The sequence below is a fragment of the Hypanus sabinus genome, chromosome 3 (assembly GCF_030144855.1).
Source record: "Hypanus sabinus isolate sHypSab1 chromosome 3, sHypSab1.hap1, whole genome shotgun sequence".
Lineage (NCBI taxonomy): Eukaryota > Metazoa > Chordata > Chondrichthyes > Myliobatiformes > Dasyatidae > Hypanus > Hypanus sabinus.
Genome location: NC_082708.1, coordinates 46,931,822 through 46,951,302, shown reverse-complemented (window position 1 = coordinate 46,951,302; position 19,481 = coordinate 46,931,822). Strand labels below are relative to the sequence as shown.

Genomic DNA, 19,481 nt, shown 5'->3' with positions numbered 1-19,481 from the left:
GCAATAACATTGCTTGACCCAATTTATCTCTTAAATAAGCCCTTAATTGGAAATAACTAAAAAAAGTGTTGTTTGATATTTTGTATTTATTCTTTAATTGATCAAATGACATTAATATTCTTCCTTCAAAACAATCTCCTATATATCTAATCCTTTTTTGAAACCAGTTGTATAAAAGTTGATTATCCATTGTAAAAGGATTAAGTTTATTTTGAATTAAAGATCTCTTTGCTAATAAAGATTTCCTTATCTCATCATCAACATTTATTTTATATACTGATGCATTTTAAAGCATCTTTAATAGCTAGTGATTTCTCATGTGCTAAAAGAATGTGAGTAAATTTAACTTGTTATCATAACAACCACAATAATGTATGGCCAATTTGGTCCTCTTACTGGTGTATTATTTATCATTGTGTAGTTGTTTTTCTTATGTAATCACTGTAATCACTTTGGAATGAGGATGATTTACTTCCACTCCATCTCTGAGAAGTAAAAGAGGACTGTGGCTTAATTATTTTAATATGGAGTGGTTGCATACCAGCCACCGCTTGGTTTTAATGTCTTTACCCAATAGCAAAGAGATCCAAAATCAATTTCAGCCATGAGCACACATACCACACATGTAATATATTCTTCTCAGTTTCCCTCCTTCATTTCCTACTTCCCCAGACTCCCTACACTGGTTCTTCTCAAAATGGCTTTCTCAAACTTCTACTTCTTTTCATCCTCCCCCTCAAATAGCAGATAAGAGGCTGGTGAGAGTACAGATAAGGACTCAGAGAGTTATAATGGAGGAAGAAAATGGATGCCAAAGAATTATCAGTAGATAGTGCAAACATGAAATATTGCAAAAATGTTACAAAAGTCAACACCAAAGTTGCTTTGGTTTGAGACTTCTGTTGGAATACAATAAAAGTTAAATGCTGTTAACTTCTGATAGTTATCTTCACAGACATCTTAATGTCAATATTTTTAAGTGGTTTGAATAAATGAAAAACTCAATGGAAATAACTTAAGTTTGTGAAAATACACAATCTAATCCAGTATTTATCTTCCTCTGCAGATTTTCTGGTCATCTTTGCCTCATTTTATACCTAAATTTTACAGATTATAAAAATTAGTGCGTCTTCAAAGAGTTCGTTTGAAATAATAATTGACTGACAAATATGAATTATCTGTTTCTTTTTAGGTAAACAATGGAACCTCTGAAGATATAACCATGAATGATATAAGAATTAGTGAAGTGTATGGATCTTCAAGCCATCCTGTAAATGGTGAATAAAATGGAATTATTTACTATTTTTTAGTTCACATTAATTTCAATTATCCAGCTGCATCATATTTAGGAACTATAATTCATATTTTATCAGATTATGGAGTTTAATTTGTAAGAAACCTATGTTTACTATATATTAAGTTCATTTATAGCAAATATGAAATATTGAATGTTATTTTTAAATATCTATATAGCTAAGAGTATTTACAACAGGAAAATAATTGCCATATATAGAATTGCAAAACTGAATTAATATAACGTTGACCTAAGTCTTTCAGAAATTACTTTTGGAATAAGTAAACTTTAGAACAGATTATTAACAGATTTAACAAACTATTTGATGAATTGCTAAATTTTGTATTTTACAATGAAATGTAAAATGTAACTCCAACAGTTGACAAATATGAATACTTTATTTCAAGATTCGTGGTTATCACTGCCATCCTCATTGCCTACAAATCGTAAACTGAATGTTTCAGATTCTGTTGTGTCTATGGCGCCACTTTCAAAACCAGTCTTCCAGTCCCCTGGACTTCAGCAGCAACCTAAGCCATCTGTGAAAGTCATTTGTGCTCACTGCAAAAAGCCATTACAGAAAGGTCAAACAGCATACCAGAGAAAAGGCTCATCTTACCTCTTCTGCTCTACTACTTGCTTATCATCGTTTTCTCATAAACCAGCTCCAAAGAAACTCTGTACTACCTGCAAAAAGTAAGAAACTGTTTGCTGTGTTGCATTTATTAGTTACTGCTATATTCATAGGATTATTGAGGAAACAGTTCCACCACTTAATTCTTGCAGCATATAACTGATTCACTGTATGCTGAAAATTGTGACTGTAGCACCAGCATATTTACCAGAATTTACTGGCGCAATTGCCTGTTAGACTTTTTCCTCTAACTTTAGTCTTGAGCCTTAAAAAAATAGCTATAAAACACTGTTGTTTAAAATTTTAGTGGGCATCGAGGTATCTGAAACATTGATGAACAATAGATTTTAACTGCTTTCATAAACTCCCCACATGCCTTACATAATGTGATATAAAGATTCCAGTAGAATTATGAATAGCAGTGAACACATTGTAATAATTCAGTCACATTGGGTATGAAATGAAGAACAGGGAGTTGGGGGGGGGGGATTCTGTCAAGAGAAGAGGGAATAAGGAATGCTTAAATAGATTAAATCCCCAAAGAGCAATTAATTTCTCACAAAAAATGCCTTCCTTTGTTTTAATTGTTTCTTTCTATTCAGAGAAGTTGAAAGGCATTATATAGTACCCTCTAATTAAAGCAGTACTTGTGTTAACATTCTGCAGTGAGATTGATTACCTTTTAAATTGCAAGTTAAATTACCATTTTTATCATGCAGATTATCCAATAACTAACAGAAATTAGCGATACGTTCTCTTCATCATAAGCTGCTTTATATATAAAGTACAATATATCAATTGTGTACAATTATTTCAGCAAAATGTTTGAGGAACGTTGTTAAGTTTCATCATATGTTAGTTTAATTAAATAAATAGCTAATTCATAAATTTCATTAGCTGGCTAACATTAAAGCAGTTCTGACACTGTGATGAAATACTCTCAAGCTAAAAGTACAGAAAGTTCGGTGAATTTTAATACATGCATCAGAATACTTTGAAAATCACAACAAACATTGAAGAGGTGATGCAGTCGCCAGTGAAAGTTTCCTGATCTTGATCTGGTAAATTTCTGATATTGTTGCATATCATTGTCTTTTCATGCACTATATCACAGTTTTGAGCATAATAAATATATTATTACAGTCTATTGCTTTTAGGCTAAGGATTCTTTTATTTTCAGACATGGCAGTCTGATTTTAATTATTTGAGCAGTAATCTCTGCCTGAGACTTGTTGATTTTGTAATAATGTGTGACATTTGTACACCTTGACATGCAATTTTTTAATACATTACTCGTCTGTCACCAGATAGGTGTTGCTCATGGTGAGTCAGACTACAGAGTTCACACATGTGTGGCTACTAAACAGTGGCTCATCTGGACAACTGATGTGATGTGGTATTAAACCTATTCTCCATTGTTTAGCTCCTGACAGGGCTTGCAATGTGTTCTGGTTCATCTTCGTATTATCTTTTTTTATATAACCTCTATCTTTATTTAGCAGGATGGGTGCCGAGAAACTGGGGACAATGTTAACCACTGCAGGAGGGTTTGGGAATTTTCTCCCAGCAAGAGTTAAAATTCGATACACAGGAATACTTAATTGATTTAAAGATTTAAAAAAAATAGAGATTTTAATTACAAAATGATCTTTGTGAAGTTTGGGAATTCTGTATTAGTTTTTACCAAATTAACTTTTTTGAATTAAGGATGTTATTATAACTTAGGAAAAATTACAGCCATAGGAAATTCCACAGGCATTTATTATGAATTTAGTAATGTTAGTTAAGGTTTTGTTTATATTATTCAGAGAAAGCACGAGCTGTTCTTTTTAATAAAACATTCTGAAATTACACTGAAAGGGCTCACCTCAGTTTGACATCTCATCTGAAAATTTGTATCATTTACCTGCAAAAAAATGAATAACAATAAAAGAGCTGGAGCCCATTTTTAAAAATCTGAAACATTTATTGATTTCACACACCTTTGGTTGATATCAAGTGCTGAACATGAATGTTTGATGTGAAGTCAAACTGTATTAAGCTATATTGGGTAGGAAGACATAGGAACTTAACAAATCAAGGATGACAGACTCCATTTATGGGGAAAGAAAGTGAACACAAAATCCAAATTCACCATGCAACTGAGTTTTAAACCATTTAGAGCAAAGTAGATCAGTTAAAGCTAGACTAAGTAAAAATTGACTGACCCATTAAGAAAGATGTTTCATAACAAATGTTTGCTGGAAGAAAGATATTTAGGTGCCATGGTAGCCTAGGATTTAGTGCAATGCTATTACAGCTTGGGGCATTGGAGTTCAGGGTTCAATCCCTGTGTTTGTACATCCTTCCCATCCAATTCATGGATTTTCTCTGTGTGCTCTGGTTTCCTCCCATAGTCCAAAGTCACACCAGTTAGTAGGCTAATTAGTCGTTGTAAATTTCCTGTCATTGGGATAGGATTAAACCAGGGGTTGATGGGGGTTACTGGGTGGCATGGCTCAAAGAGCCAGAAAAATCCAATTCCGTGCTGTATCTCTAAATAAATAATAAACGTTATATTCTTTTTGCATTGTGATTCTAATTAATCTTGGTGTAAATCTAGTTAAACGTGGTGCTGTATTGGCATATAATATTTCTGAATACTTCAAAATTAGCCCCACTGACTTTGAATTTGGTGTATATAAGTTGGTTCTCCTTTAAATTATGAAGCAATTTTTCAAATGGTTTTGTATTATGAGATCTAGGGGGATAATCTCAGGAAATGGAGGTGACTATTTGAAACTGAGATGAGGGGAAATTTCTAAGAATTGCGTCTTTTTGGAATTCTCTACCCCAGTGAGTTCTGGGTGCTGATTAGTCAGGTTTATTCAAGACCTGAGTCTTTTCCTATTTGTCATGTTCTTCTGATGTTTGTTAGCAAATAGATAGGTTTTGAGCAATTATGGTTTTTTAAAGAGAGGTTCACCATATTTCCTTCTATGTCCTCTTCATTTCAAAATGAATGATCATATTTTTAAAAATTGACTTGATATATTCATTTGATTTATTATCCTGTTTTACAGAGAGATAACTAATATGAAGGGAACAATTGTTGCTCAAGTAGATTCCAGTGAAACATTCCAGGAATTCTGTAGCACATCCTGCTTATCATTTTATGAAGAAAGACAGAAAATTCCTGCACATACATGTCACGTTACCCAAGGAAATTATGGGAAATGTACAATTTGCGGAAAAATGACTGAGGTATATCTTGTAATTTTCATGTATTTAATCAATATTGTTAAGCAGTATGTACACGCGTAACTTGTTAGTTTGTTTGACCTAGATTTAAGATCATCACCTGGTTAGAATCTTTACTGGCATGAAATTACCACTTACACAAACCAGTTCATTAACAGAATTAATGCTTCACTTGAACGTCATCCTTGCCCTCTTTTTCCATCTTGCATATTTGCTTATCTGGCTTTTTCTTAAATGTATCTATACCACTTTCTTCAACTGGTCTACATGGTGGTAAGATCTGTTTTCACACTACTCGTGCACAAAATACTTTGAATTCTTAAGGAATATCTCAACGTGAATCGTCTCTGATTTTGCTCTTGGCTGGATGTGAGAGAAGTTTTCTCTCTGTCCATTCTATCAAAAACTCTCCTAATTTGAAATCTGCTCAATTACCTTTAAAGAGAAGAGATTCACCCTTTACATCCTTTGCTGAATAGTATAACCATGCTGTGACCAGAGGCAAAAGATATATGTAGGATTCTTCACATATGAGAGAAATTACAAAAAAAATATGTAACGGGTAAGGTGAGATTTGGATAAGATAAATTTAGTTTAGTTTGTCATCTTTGAAGATTGATACTTCGCCAGGCTCAGGTGTAATAGAAACATAGAAACAGAAAATAGGTGCAGAAGTAGGCCATTCGGCCCTTCGAGCCTGCACCGCCATTCAGTATGATCATGACTGATCATCCACCTCAGAACCCTGTACCTGCTTTCTCTCCATACCCCCGATCCCTTTAGCCACAAGGGCCATATCTAACTTCCTCTTAAATATAGCCAATAAACCAGCCTCAGCTGTATCCTGTGGCAGATAATTCCACAGATTCACCACTCTCTGTGTGAAGAAGTTTTTCCTCATCTCGGTTCTAAAAGGCTTCCCCTTTTATCCTTAAACTGTGACCCCTCGTTCTGGACTTCCCCAACTTCGTAAACAATCTTCCTGCATCTAGCCTGTCCAATCCCTTTAGAATTTTATACGTTTCAATAAGATCTTCTAAATTCCAGTGAGTATAAGCCTAGTCGATCCAGTCTTTCTTCATATGTAAGTCCTGCCATCCCAGGAATCAATCTGGTGAACCTTCTCTGTACTCCCTCTATGGCAAGGATGTCTTTCTTCAGATTAGGGGACCAAAACTGCACACAGTATTCTAGGTGCGGTCTTACCAAGGCCTTATACAACTGCAGTAGAACCTCCCTGCTCCTGTACTCAAATCCTTTTGCTATGAATGCCAACATACCATTTGCCTTTTTCACCGCCTGCTGTACCTGCACGCCCACCTTCAATGACTGGTGTACAATGACACCCAGGTCTCGTTGTACCTCCCTTTTTCCTAATCAGCCACCGTTCAGATAATCTTGTTTTCCTGTTCTTGCAACCAAAGTGGATAACCTCACATTTATCCACATTAAATTGCATCTGCCATGAATTTGCCCACTCACCTAACCTAACCAAGTCACCTTGCATCCTCTTGGCATCCTCCTCACAGCTAACACCACCGCCCAGCTTCGTGTCATTTGCAAACTTGGAGATGCTGCATTTAATTCCCTCGTCTAAATCATTAATATATATTGTAAACAACTGGTGTCCTAGCACTGAGCCTTGCAGTACCCCACTAGTCACTGCCTGCCATTCTGAAAAGGTCCCGTTTACTCCCACTCTTTGCTTCCTGTCTGCCAACCAATTCTCTATCCACATCAATACCATACCCCCAATACCGTGTGCTTTAAGTCTGTACACTAATCTCCTGTGTGGAACCTTGTCAAAAGCCTTTTGAAAATCTAAATATACCACATCGACTGGCTCTCCCCTATCCACTCTACTAGTTACATCTTCAAACAATTCTTTAAGATTCGTCAGACATGATTTTTCTTTCACAAATCCATGCTGACTTTATCCGATGATTTCACCTCTTTCCAAATGTGCTGTTATCACATCTTTGATAACCGACTCTAGCATTTTCCCTACCACCGATGTCAGACTAACCGGTCTATAATTCCCCGGTTTCTCTCTCCCTCCTTTTTTAAAAAGTGGGGTTACATTAGCCACCCTCCAATCCTCAGGAACTAATCCAGAATCTAAGGAGTATTGAAAAATTATCACTAATGCATCCACTATTTCTTGGGCTACTTCCTTAAGCACTCTGGGATGCAGACCATCTGGCCCTGGGCATTTATCTGCCTTTAATCCCTTCAATTTACCTAACACCACTTCCCTACTAACATGTATTTCCCTCAGTTCCTCCATCTCACTAGACCCTCGGTCCCTTACTATTTCCGGAAGATTATTTATGTTCTCCTTAGTGAAGACAGAACCAAAGTAGTTATTCAATTGGTCTGCCATGTCTTTGTTCCCTATGATCAATTCACCTATTTCTGACTGTAAAGGACTTACATTTGTCTTGACCAATCTTTTTCTTTTAACGTATCTATAAAAGCTTTTACAGTCAGTTTTTATGTTGCCTACCAGCTTTCTCTCATAAACTTTTTTCCCTTTCCTAATTAAGCCCTTTGTCCTCCTCTGCAGGTCTCTGAATTTCTCCCAGTCCTCAGGTGTGCCGTTTTTTTTTGCTAATTTATATGTTTTTTCTTTGGACTTGATACTAACCCTAATTTCCTTTGTCAGCCACGGGTGCACTACCTTCCCTGGTTTATTCTTTTGCCAAACTGGGATGAACAATTGTTGTAGTTCATCCATGCGATCTTTAAATGCTTGCCATTGCATATCCACCGTCAACCCTTTAAGTATCATTTGCCAGTCTATCTTAGCTAATTCACGTCTCATACCTTCAAAGTTACCCTTCTTTAAGTTCAGAACCTTTGTTTCTGAATTAATTATGTCACCCTCCATCTTAAAGAAAAATTCCACCATATTATGGTCACTCTTACCCTAGGGGCCTCGCACAACAAGATTGCTAACTAACCCTTCCTCATTGCTCAACACCCAATCTAGAATGGCCTGCTCTCTAGTTGGTTCCTCGACATGTTGGTTCAGAAAACCATCCCGCATACATTCCAAGAAATGCTCTTCCTCAGCACCCTTACCAATTTGGTTCACCCAATCTATATGTAGATTGAAGTCACCCATTATAACTACTGTTCCTTTATTGCACACATTTCTAATTTCCTGTTTAATGCCATCCCCAACCTCACTCCTACTGTTAGGTGGCCTATACACAACTCCCACCAGCGTTTTCTGCCCCTTAGTGTTATGCAGCTCTACCCATATCGATTCCACATCCTCCAGGCTAATGTCCTTCCTTTCTATTGCATTAATCTCCTCTCTAACCAGCAATGCTGCCCCACCTCCTTTTCTTTCCTGTCTATCCCTCCTGAATATTGAATATCCCTAGATGTTGAGCTCCCATCCTTGGTCACCCTGGAGCCATGTCTCTGGTCCCAACTATATCATATTTATTAATAACTATCTGCACATTCAATTCATCCACCTTGTTACGAATGCTCCTCGCATTGACACACAAAGCCTTCAGGCTTGTTTTTACAACACTCTTAGCCCTTATACAATTATGTTGAAAAATGGCCCTTTTTGCTTTTTGCCCCGGATTTGTCTGCCTGCCACTTTTACTTTTCACCTTACTACTTTTTGCTTCTATCCTCATTTTACACCCCTCTGTCTCTCTGCACTTGTTCCCATCCCCCGGCCACATTAGTTTAAAGCCTCCTGAACAGCAGTAGCAGACGCTCCCCCTAGGACATTGGTTCCAGTCCAGACCAGGTGCAGACCGTCCTGTTTATACGGGTCCCACCTCCCCCAGAACTGGTTCCAATGCCCCAGAAATTTGAATCCCTCCCCCTTGCACCGTTTTTCAAGCCACGTATTCATCTGAAATATCCTCCTATTTCTACCCTGATTAGCACATGGCACTGGTAGTAATCCAGAGATTATTACCTTTGCGGTCCTACTTTTTAGTTTATCTCCTAACTCCCTAAATTCACCTTGTAGGACCTCATCCTGTTTTTTTACCTATATCGTTGGTACCTATGTGCACCACGACCACTGGCTGTTCACCCTCCCATTCCAGAATGTCCTGCAGCCGCTCAGAGACATCCTTGACTCGTGCACCAGGGAGGCAACATACCATCCTGGAGTCTCGTTTGCGGCCGCAGAATCGCCTACCTATTCCCCTTACAATCGAATCCCCTATCACTATAGCTCTCCCACTCCTTTTCTTTCCCTCCTGTGCCGCAGAGCCACCCATGGTGCAATGAACTCGGCTGCTGCTGCCTTCCCCTGATGAGACATCTCCCCCAACAGTATCCAAAACAGTATATCTGTTTAGGAGGGAGATGACCTCAGGGGATTCCTGCACTACCTGCCTACAGCTACGCTGTCTAATGGCCACCTCTTCCCTTTCTGCCTGTGTACCCTTTACCTACGGTGTGGCCAACTCACTGAATGTGCTATTCACAACTTTCTCAGCATCACGGATGCTCTAGTATGAATCCAATCACAGCTCCAGACACTCAATGCGGTCTGCCAGAAGCTGCAGTTGGACACACTTCCTGCACACATAGTCGTCAGGGACACTGGAAGTATCCCTGATTTCCCACATGCTGCAGGATGAACAAACCACAGGACCGATCTCAGCTACCATGACCTACCCAATACTTGCCTCAACTTTCGAAACTTTCTCCTTTGAAAGGAACTTACCCGGCCTTACCTCACTTGGAGTGAAGCTCGTCCTCAGCCTCTCAAGTCAAAGCCTCAAATCTCCACTCCTTCACTGGCCCGCTCACTCCCTGGCCACTTTCCACAGGCCGCTGCACTTGAGGTAACCCTAATGTAACCCTAGGGAGTAAATAGTTGTGACTTTGACTCATTTCCCATTTTCTCTTGTCACAAGCATGGTGCTGCAGGAGTTGTTGGCAACTAACAAAATATTATTTTGAAAGGGATAAGGAGATAGGTCAGGTAAGATATACAGCTTAACAGTGATAGTAGAGAAATTACTTGGGAAGATTCAGGAAGGCTACATAAAATTTTCAGTTGAATATTTGTTAAGAAGTATAGAGGATGGGTTTAAAGATGAGTTATTCATCAATATATGAATATTTCAGTCTTGTGCATATTCAAAATTTCATGTTTATGTAGTTACTGGCCATGTGGTTAATAGGAAAAAAGTTGTGGGTGGCAGAAATATATTAGTGGATTATTTGGTTTCAGAATTAATTCTGGAAAAGTTTGGCATTTAGAATCAGCAAACAAGTCAAATGAGTATCTGTGTAATACAATGCTGAGTAGTATTGAGGAACTTGAGTTGCTACATGTTGGAAACTCTGCATTTTAAAAGTATAAGAGCTGGGGATGCTATAAACAGTAAGGTTCAGACCAAAAGTTGAGAAATGGCAATGGTTTGAATAGAATGATAATGGGAATGATTGACCAACTGGTGTTCTGCTGTAAATTTTAGTGAAAATGTAATGCTTAATGTGGGAATTTCATTTTTCAATTTTATGTCATTTGTATAATGATATCTACATTTAATTTAGTGCTACTTTTGTGTTACTGACCTTAATTCATGGAAGAATAAAGGAAAAAATGTACATTAATTGTGGTTTTAATTATGCAGTTAAAAAAAAGAACTATTTTTTTCCTTAATGGTCCAATGGAAACACCTTCCATTTATTTCAAATGTGACGTAATGTAATTAGCATTGTGCTCAAGTGCTTCTACGGCTTGTCTCTATCTCTACAACTTACTTCGTAACATCTCCAGTCCTCTAATCCTAAAATGCTTGATTCTCCTGTCTCTGTCCTCCTTTGCATAAGCAGTTACCATCAGCACTCCATTGCCACAACATTCAGTTATACTGACTTGTAAATCTATAGTCATTTTGGTTGAGATATTGTGAGGCAAGAGAAGGGAGAGGGTTATCTACGTCAAGCTATCTCTGCCTCTGCACTGTTTTTCTTTGGCTCCACAGACTTCATAGAGCTCTCCAGACATGTTCAAATGCCTCCCCACCCCACCCCACCCCCACTTCCACCATACAGTAAATGATAGCTATCTGACACAATTTTCAAATATGTGGAATATTGAGTAGTTGTAGTGCTAATGATTCTGACGCTATAGCTAATAGCCTGATTTTAAATGCTAAAACATTCTTCTAGATGAGAGGAAGCTCGATAAGGAGCCAAATAAATAATCTAGATTTTCAGTACTGAAGATATGCTACATTATTTAAGGTGCTGTTCTTCATACAACACTTCCTGCACAGAGATTATAAATCTTGTAGCGTCTTTTAAAGAAGATAGGAAATAATCAGATCTTCCTTTTTTCAATAAGCACTTAAAAATACTTCTTAAAAGCTTCTTAAGTCTATTATATACAGAATAGTTGGTGCACCTCTAATAGTTTTTGCAACATGTATTTAGTGTGTTAAGTCAGTAACTTCTTAAGCAAATACAAAATTCATAATACTTCTACCACTACTGAACCATTTTTGATTCAGTAAGCATGGTAGGGAACATAAAGTCCCAATGGAACACAATGTAGCTACAAGAATCAGCAGCAGAAGAACAGTTAACTAGCCTCAGTTATCAACTGTCTTATGTCTGTTATGAAGTACACAAATATTAATTATAAACTTCTTTAAGAGAACTACTGTTAATTCTTCTACCTAGTGGAGCAAGGAAAATGTGAAACTGTTTCAATTATGCTTCACATCCTGCTCTAGTTAAGTAGGTCAAGATGTTTAGGTGTCAGAGAGGCAATTTTAAAAAAGAAGGCAACTATTTTATCTTTCTTTTTCTCAAAACACCTCAAAGTTGATTTAGCCATTGAAGTATTCCCAAAGTAGAGTCACTGTGGTAATTCACCAAGCACAGCAACTAAATTTCTCACAGCCAGGTGCCAGTATAATAATCAGAGTATTTTATTGTGCGGTGCTGATTGAAGAATAAATATAAGCCAAAACAATATGATCACATTCCCATTTAGGATCTTTTACCACTACCTTGAAGGCCTCAGCTTAAGACCTCCAGTTGATAGAATTTCCAACAGTACAGCACTTCCTCAACATTGCACATACATATGACTTTGATGCTCATGTTAATGAAGTAAAATTGGACCAAAATTTTGTGACCTCGACATAGCTGCCACTAGCTGAACTATGGTTTGGGTTCTGTTTTATGTCCTGAGAAGTAGGATCAGGAAGAAAATTAGGCATAACTGCAGTCGCAATGTTTATTGTCTGGAAGTGTAAAGAAACATTGTCAGTTGTTTAAAAATGTATGCAAGATCTGGTACCTAAGTTACAAGTGTGCAGCCTAGGTAATATCATTGTGCATTTCCTTTATAGATTCGACATGAAGTGAGCTTTAAAAATTTTGTCCACAAACTTTGCAGTGATGGTTGTTTCAACAAATATAGACAAGCCAATGGACTTATAATGAATTGTTGTGATCAGTGTGGGATATACTGTTATAATAAAGGATCTGGAAGCCACTTTCTTTTCCATGATGGTCATCACAAAAGATTCTGTAGTGCTAGATGTCTCAATGATTTTAAACAGGTAATTTGTAGAAAGCATGGTGACTTCTGAACAGGCAAATAATAATCCACTAATCTTTTTTTTAATCAAATAATAGAATTTATTACAAGTAGCTTATTTTGGCTGTATAAACTGAGTTGTGTATTTTGGTAGATTTGTACACGAGTTTAATTTGTTTGCTGCAAAGTTTGTAAAATCTTATATTTATAGGCATGAAAATATTTTGGATGGTTCAATGTGATTATAATTGACCGATTCAATAAAGGACTAAAGTTTTATTTTCCAAAATCATTCTGCCTTTTATTTTGGGCAGTCAATTCCTTGTGAAATCTCACCAAATTAATTTCTTCTCAAGCTTCATTAACATGAAATGCTAGACAGTGCAAGAGACACTGGGAAAAGTTGGGTTTCATTTATTAACTTGTAATTAAATCATCCAGATGTGCTGTAAAATCTTTGTGGAGCTGGGTCAATGAATAGCAGGGCCCACCTACCAGAGTAAAGGCCAAAAGGTTCTACCTCCCAGGAGCACGATGAGGGACCATCTTTTGCACTCAGCGGTGAGCCAAAAGTAGCTGGCTCTGCAATCTGCACGTTACAGCACCAATCTGGCCAACCTCTCAGTGGAAAAGCAAGTTCAAAAGCTGCTCCAGTAGCTGCCATCCATGGATTGGTTGATTCAGCCAAGTAACAGTATTTAAGTACTTTACCTAGGAACTATCATTCATACTAGACCCCAAGCATTTAATATTGATATCACTGTCGCATGTACGTGTGCTCTATACTAGAAGTATTGGGATAGAGATTAGAAACAAAATCACATTTCCCCACAACTCCTTCTTCATCCTGTTATTCTTGAATTGGAAACACAGGCCAGTTGTAACTTCCTCATTGCTATTTTGATTTGATCAGGGTTTTTTTTGTTACAGTTTATTGATCAAGTTATAAAGGCTTATCAGTCAGACACAGGAATACATCCCTCAAGCCAGCTCCACCATTCAATAATGACATAGTTGACATAATTGTGACCACAACACCGCACTCATGCACAATAACCTTCCACTTCCTCACTTATGGAGTCCACCTCTGTCTTCAATATATTCAAAGATGCTGTGACTACTGACACTTGGAAACAGAATCTTTGGTCATAAAGTCCACTCTGACAATTACCCTTCTGCTTACGCTAATCCTAAATTAATCTATTTTTTATCCTCCCCATATGCCCATCAACATCCTCTAGATTCTACTGCACATCTACACACTAGGGGCTATTTACAGGAAGAGCATGCAAAACCCAAACGGATTTGGGGATAGGATTGAACCTGAGTCACTGGCACCGCAGGACAGTGGTTCTTCGCACTGTTCATTCTGCCATCCATTGAAGGAGATTTCCAAAGACTCAAAACTTAAGAGGAAAACAAGTTACTTCATCTCTGTCTTAAATGGACTATCTCTTACTTTCAAACAGCGACTCCTAATTCCAGATTCTTCTGCAAGATTCTCCTACAAAATTCTTGAGCTTCCTGGCTTTTGTAGATCAGGACAACCATTATTGAGTCTCTCAACCACCATATTGAGCCTTCAAAGTATTGATATTTTTGTTACACTATATCTTCATTCCTATGCCTAGAAATACTTACTTGAGTGTTAGACATTTGACATCTAATTTTTCCTGTTTTCATGTCTATTCTTAATTATTCTCTAAATGTTTTTGTGTAATTTTGGTCTAAATAGTACAAATAGAATGTTAATACTGAGATTAAAAAATGAACATTTTATGGTTGGGAGGGGGGGTGGTTTGAAGACTTTACTGCGCCAGATGAACTAACCATTTTGATCTTGATTCTAGAAAATCAGCAAAATAATTCCCTGCACAGCATGCAGAACTCCATGTAGAAGCTTTGATATGACTCAGAGTGTGGAATCTGGTGGGAATATTGAAGCATACTGTTCAGTTGCTTGCATGTCCATGCACAAATCAAGATGCCCAAAACCAACAGGTAAAATTAAAATTTTCTCATCACTTTGAATGAATGAATGAAATTAATTTATTTCAGTCAGTACAAACATAACAAAAAGCATCATTTACAACGATAGAACAAAATTACAACAAAAAACATAAATTTTCTTTAAGACAGACCGACAGGGTGTAGACTGAAGCTACAGCTTATTATGCCTACCCCTCTTACTTATACAACAACATATTTGGCATCAATCATCAAAAACAAAAAATTTCATAATCTTTTAACACAAAATCCAATTCCAAATATCATTTATTTACATTACTCCCATTCATTTTAAATCATGTATTTTATATTTGTTCATTAAATAATTTTTTAAACTTGTTAAGTGTAGTGCATGTTTTTAAATTCAGTTCCATAGATTCACCCCTCTGACTGAAATACAGTGATTTCTTACATTTGTTCTTATCCTTTGTTTTTGAAATATACATGTTCCTTTCAAATCATGTTGACTTTCTCTCATTTTAAACAACCTTTGGATACTTTGTGGTAGCTGTCCATTTTTACTTTATACATAATTTGTATTATTTTAACATCTACAAAATCTCAGAATTTAAAAGTGTTGAATAAATAGTGAATTGGTTGGCTCATAATAACTTGTCTTATTTACATTTCATATAACTTTCTTTTGGAGTAGAAAAACTGAGTTTGTATTTGTTTTGCATGTATTTCCCCATACCTCTACACAGTAAGTCATGTATGGGACTATAAGTGAACAGTATAATGTATACAAAGATTCCTGATTTAAGAAGTCTTGAGCTTTGTACAGTATTGCAATTGATTTTGATGTTTTTGCTTTGACATAATTTATTTGTGGTTTCCAGCTTAATTTACTATCTATTACCACTCCTAAAAGTTTTGTTTCAGATACCTTATCAATTTCAACATCATTTATTCTAAGTTTACTATATGAATTTGGTACATGGTTTCCAAATATTATGAATTTAGTTTTACTGAGATTCAGTGATAATTTGTTAGTATCAAACCATTTCTTTATAATTTCTAGTTCTTTCTCCACTGCATCTAAAAGTTGTTTCAGATGTTCTCCACTACAAAATATAGTTGTAAACTAGCAAATAATATACATTTTAATGTCTGAGAAACCATACATGTATCGTTTATATACATGAACAGCAATGGACCAAGCACTGAACCTTGTGGAACCCCACAAGTTACCCTCAAAAGTTTTGAATTTGAGTTGTAAAAATGTACATACTGATACCTATCTTCCAAATAACCAGTCATGTGCCACCCTTCTAATACCATATCTTTCTAATTCTGTTAATAATAGTTTATGGTCAATGGTGTCAAGTACTTTTTATAGATCAAGGAATATTCCCACTGTGTATTCATTTCTTTCTCTAGCGTTTGAGATTTCTTCTACAAAATCTATTATGCTAGTGTAGTGGGAAATAGCATTATCTTCATATTTCATATTATATGCATTATCATGAAACATTTTCACATTATTAAGATAGTAGAGCCTCTTTGTTTCTTTCTGAAGTTTAAATTAGAGACAATTGTGTAAAATGTTTTTTTTCTTTTAAATTCAATGACTCTGAAATGATAAAACTTAGAAACTTAATATATAATATGTGTCTTCTGTGTCTCACATTTTTAAGTGTAAATAAGGATACAATATTTTGAGTATGTTATTTCTGATGATGCTCACAATTTAGGGGAATGAAAAGATAGTGTGTTCATTTATACTGCCACTAAATTCTAAAAAAAGTATTTTAAAAATCTTTTTCTTATAGTACCTCATTAGCAATGATTTAATATCATGTTCTGGAAAATTGTTTTGAAAGATTATTTGTAATAATCAAGTACACTCCATTTACTATGTTACTGAAGAGAACCAGGAGACCACAATCGCAAAGAACAGTGAGCTGAATCTTCCCAAACCCAGCCATTCACCCTTGTTTACCATCAAGATGTAGAGAGTCCAGCTTGCTGGCCCTCTGTGTCTTCAAGTCAGGCAGCATAATGCTGAAGTCCCATCACCAGAATGCCTGACAAGGTTTGACAAAGGAACAAAGTTAGGAGATGGTTTGTCTTGTGTCAAAGTTGTGAGTGATTTGATCAGATTTTAAATGTCTCTTCAGAACCATTTAACAAATGTTAATACTCACATAAGTCATTTTTAAAACCAAGTTCGAAGTAAATTTTATTATCAAAGTACATATGTGTCACCATTTAAACCCCTGAGGATCATTTTCTCAACAGATCTATAGAATAATAATTATAACAGAAGCAGTGAAAGACTGCCTGACTAGGACAATCAACCAGAGTACAAGCCAACAAACTGCATGTGCAAAATGAAGAAACAATAATAATAAGTAAACAATAAATATCAGGAACATGAGATGAAAAGTCCTTGAAAGTGAGTCCATTAGATGTGTATTTGAATGATGGGACAAGTGAAGTTATCCCTACTGGTTGAAGGATAGTAACTGTTATTGAACCTGGTGGTGCAAGTCCTAAGACTCCTGTACTTTCTTCCTGATGGCAGCAATGAGAAGAGAACATGTCCTAGATGGTGGAGGTCCCTGATGATGGATGCTGCTTTCCTGCATTTCATATAGGAATGGTTGGGAGGGCTTTACACATGATCTACAGGATCATATCCAGTACTTTTTCTAGGATTTTTCGTTCAAGGGCATTGGTGTTTCCATACCAGATTGTGATGCAACCAGTCAATATAATCTCTGTAGAAGTTTGACAAAGTTTTAGATGTCATGCTGAATCCCTGCAAGCTCCTAAAGATGACAATTGGTTCATGGACCTCTGGTTTCCTTCTCCTAAGTCAACAAACAGCTCTTTGGTCTTGCTGACATTGAGTGAGAGTTTATTGGTATGACACCGCTCAGCCGGATTTTCAGTCTCCGTCATATATGTTGATTCATCTCCACCTTTGATTCAGCCTACAACAGTGGTGTCGTTGGCAAACTTGGATATGGCACTGGAGCTGCGCTTAGCCGCACCATCATAAGTGTAAAGCAAGTAGAGCAGGGGCCTAAACACACAGCTGTGTGGTGCACCTGTGCTGATGGAGATCATGGAGGAGATGTTGTTGCCAGTCTGAATTGACTGAGGATAGAAGTGAGGGAGTCGACGATCCAATTGCACACAGAGGCATTGAGGCCAAGGTCTTGGAGCTTATTGATTAGTTTGAGGGGATAATGATATCAAATGCTGAGCTGTAGTCAATAAAGAGCATCCTGGTGGGACAAGCCCCACTGGGTGCTGTCCAGGTGTTTCAGCTTGAGTGGAGAGCCAATGAAGTGGCATCTGTTGTGGACCTGTTGCTCCAGTAGACAAATTGGAGCAGATCTAAGTTGCATCTTGCATAGGAGGTGGTATGTTTCATCACCAACCTCTGAAAACACTTCATCACAGTGGATGTAAGTGTTACTGGGTGATACTCACTGAGGCAGGTCACCATGCTGTCCTTGGGCACCAGTATAATTGAAGCCTGCTTGAAGCAGTTGAGTACTACACACTGCTGAAGTGAGAGGTTAAAGATATCAGTGAGCACACCAGCTGGTTGATTGGCACAGGTCTATAGTACACAATCAGATACCCCACCTGGGTCGGATGCTGTTCATGGGTTCATACTCATGGAGGCTGCTCACATGTCAGCTTCAGAAACAAATCACAGGATCATCAGGGGATGTGGAAATTCGTCTGTTTTGATAGTCAATGCGAGCATGGAAGACATTGAGCTCATCTGGAAGCGAAGCCCTGCCACAAGTATCAAGCATTCTTCGTTGATTCAAGTTTGTCCAGAATTTCCACTTCGCAGATGGTTTTCTGGAGATCGTACCTGGGCCTCCTGTAACTATCTTGGTCACCAGACTTGAATTCCTTTGTTCTAGCTCTCAGCAGATCTTGGATCTCATGGTTCACCCAGGACCTCTGATTCTATTTTGTTAAAAATATTCAACAAAAATATCTTAACTTTTTAAAATAATTAAAATAAGTAAAATGAAATCTATTAACAAAATAAGTATTTTAACCTGCAGGCTGAAAGTCAGATTGAAATGAATGTGGTCTCCAATTCTGTCCAAGATGTGATAGTGTAGAATTAGGGAGGCACGCTCACTAGGAGTTGCAGCCAGACTGGACTTCCCTGCAGCTCTCCTTCTTTGGGGTCAATGTGGAGTTCAGTGATGACGCATAATATAATATAGTAGGTTAACTTGTCTGAGACTGACTTCCATTGGACTGGCAGAATACCAACACTTCCAAATCAAGATTTACTATGTAGATAACTTGAAAAATGTAAGTCTTTATAAAATATGTATTATATGACAGTTAAGATTAAAAATAAAAACAATTAGATTGCATCTTCCGATCATATTTCTTTTCTTCAGAAATAAAATATATCCACAATGACCATAGTGTTTCTAAACCTAACTTAGGATCATAGTCTTTACAGCTTATTAAATTTATGCCGGCAACTTGTTAAGCAATCTGTTTTTTCATTTTCTTGGTTCTTTTCATTTAGGCTAGCAATGTATCTCTTGAAGTGCCTGGGCAATCTCGTTTGAAAATTGTAATTGACTCTCTTTGTACCACCCTGTTTTATTGTGACCACTCTATATGTAAATGATTCTCTTTACATTTTTAATATGCTTTTTGCCATCACTTTGAATCTATGCTGTCTCTTCTTCAGCCCTCAGCTCCAGTCTAACCTTGTAACTCCCTAGCCCTCGGAATCATTCTAATAACTTTTA

At 37.0% G+C, this 19,481-nt stretch overlaps 1 protein-coding gene across 5 annotated transcripts in view; it reads left to right on the top strand.

The window, feature by feature from the left end:
- The window catches only part of zmym2 (zinc finger, MYM-type 2), a 154,386-nt gene that overhangs the window by 57,901 nt on the left and 77,004 nt on the right, over positions 1-19,481 (top strand). For 3 of the 5 annotated variants that reach the window (XM_059964236.1, XM_059964235.1, XM_059964238.1), the window contains exons 4-8: positions 1,193-1,277; positions 1,702-1,990; positions 4,991-5,171; positions 12,530-12,742; positions 14,571-14,721. In XM_059964236.1, the coding sequence (XP_059820219.1) occupies positions 1,193-1,277; positions 1,702-1,990; positions 4,991-5,171; positions 12,530-12,742; positions 14,571-14,721 (919 nt within the window). The remainder of the gene's footprint in view (positions 1-1,192; positions 1,278-1,701; positions 1,991-4,990; positions 5,172-12,529; positions 12,743-14,570; positions 14,722-19,481) is intronic. The other 2 variants (XM_059964237.1, XM_059964239.1) reach the window with 2 other exon arrangements.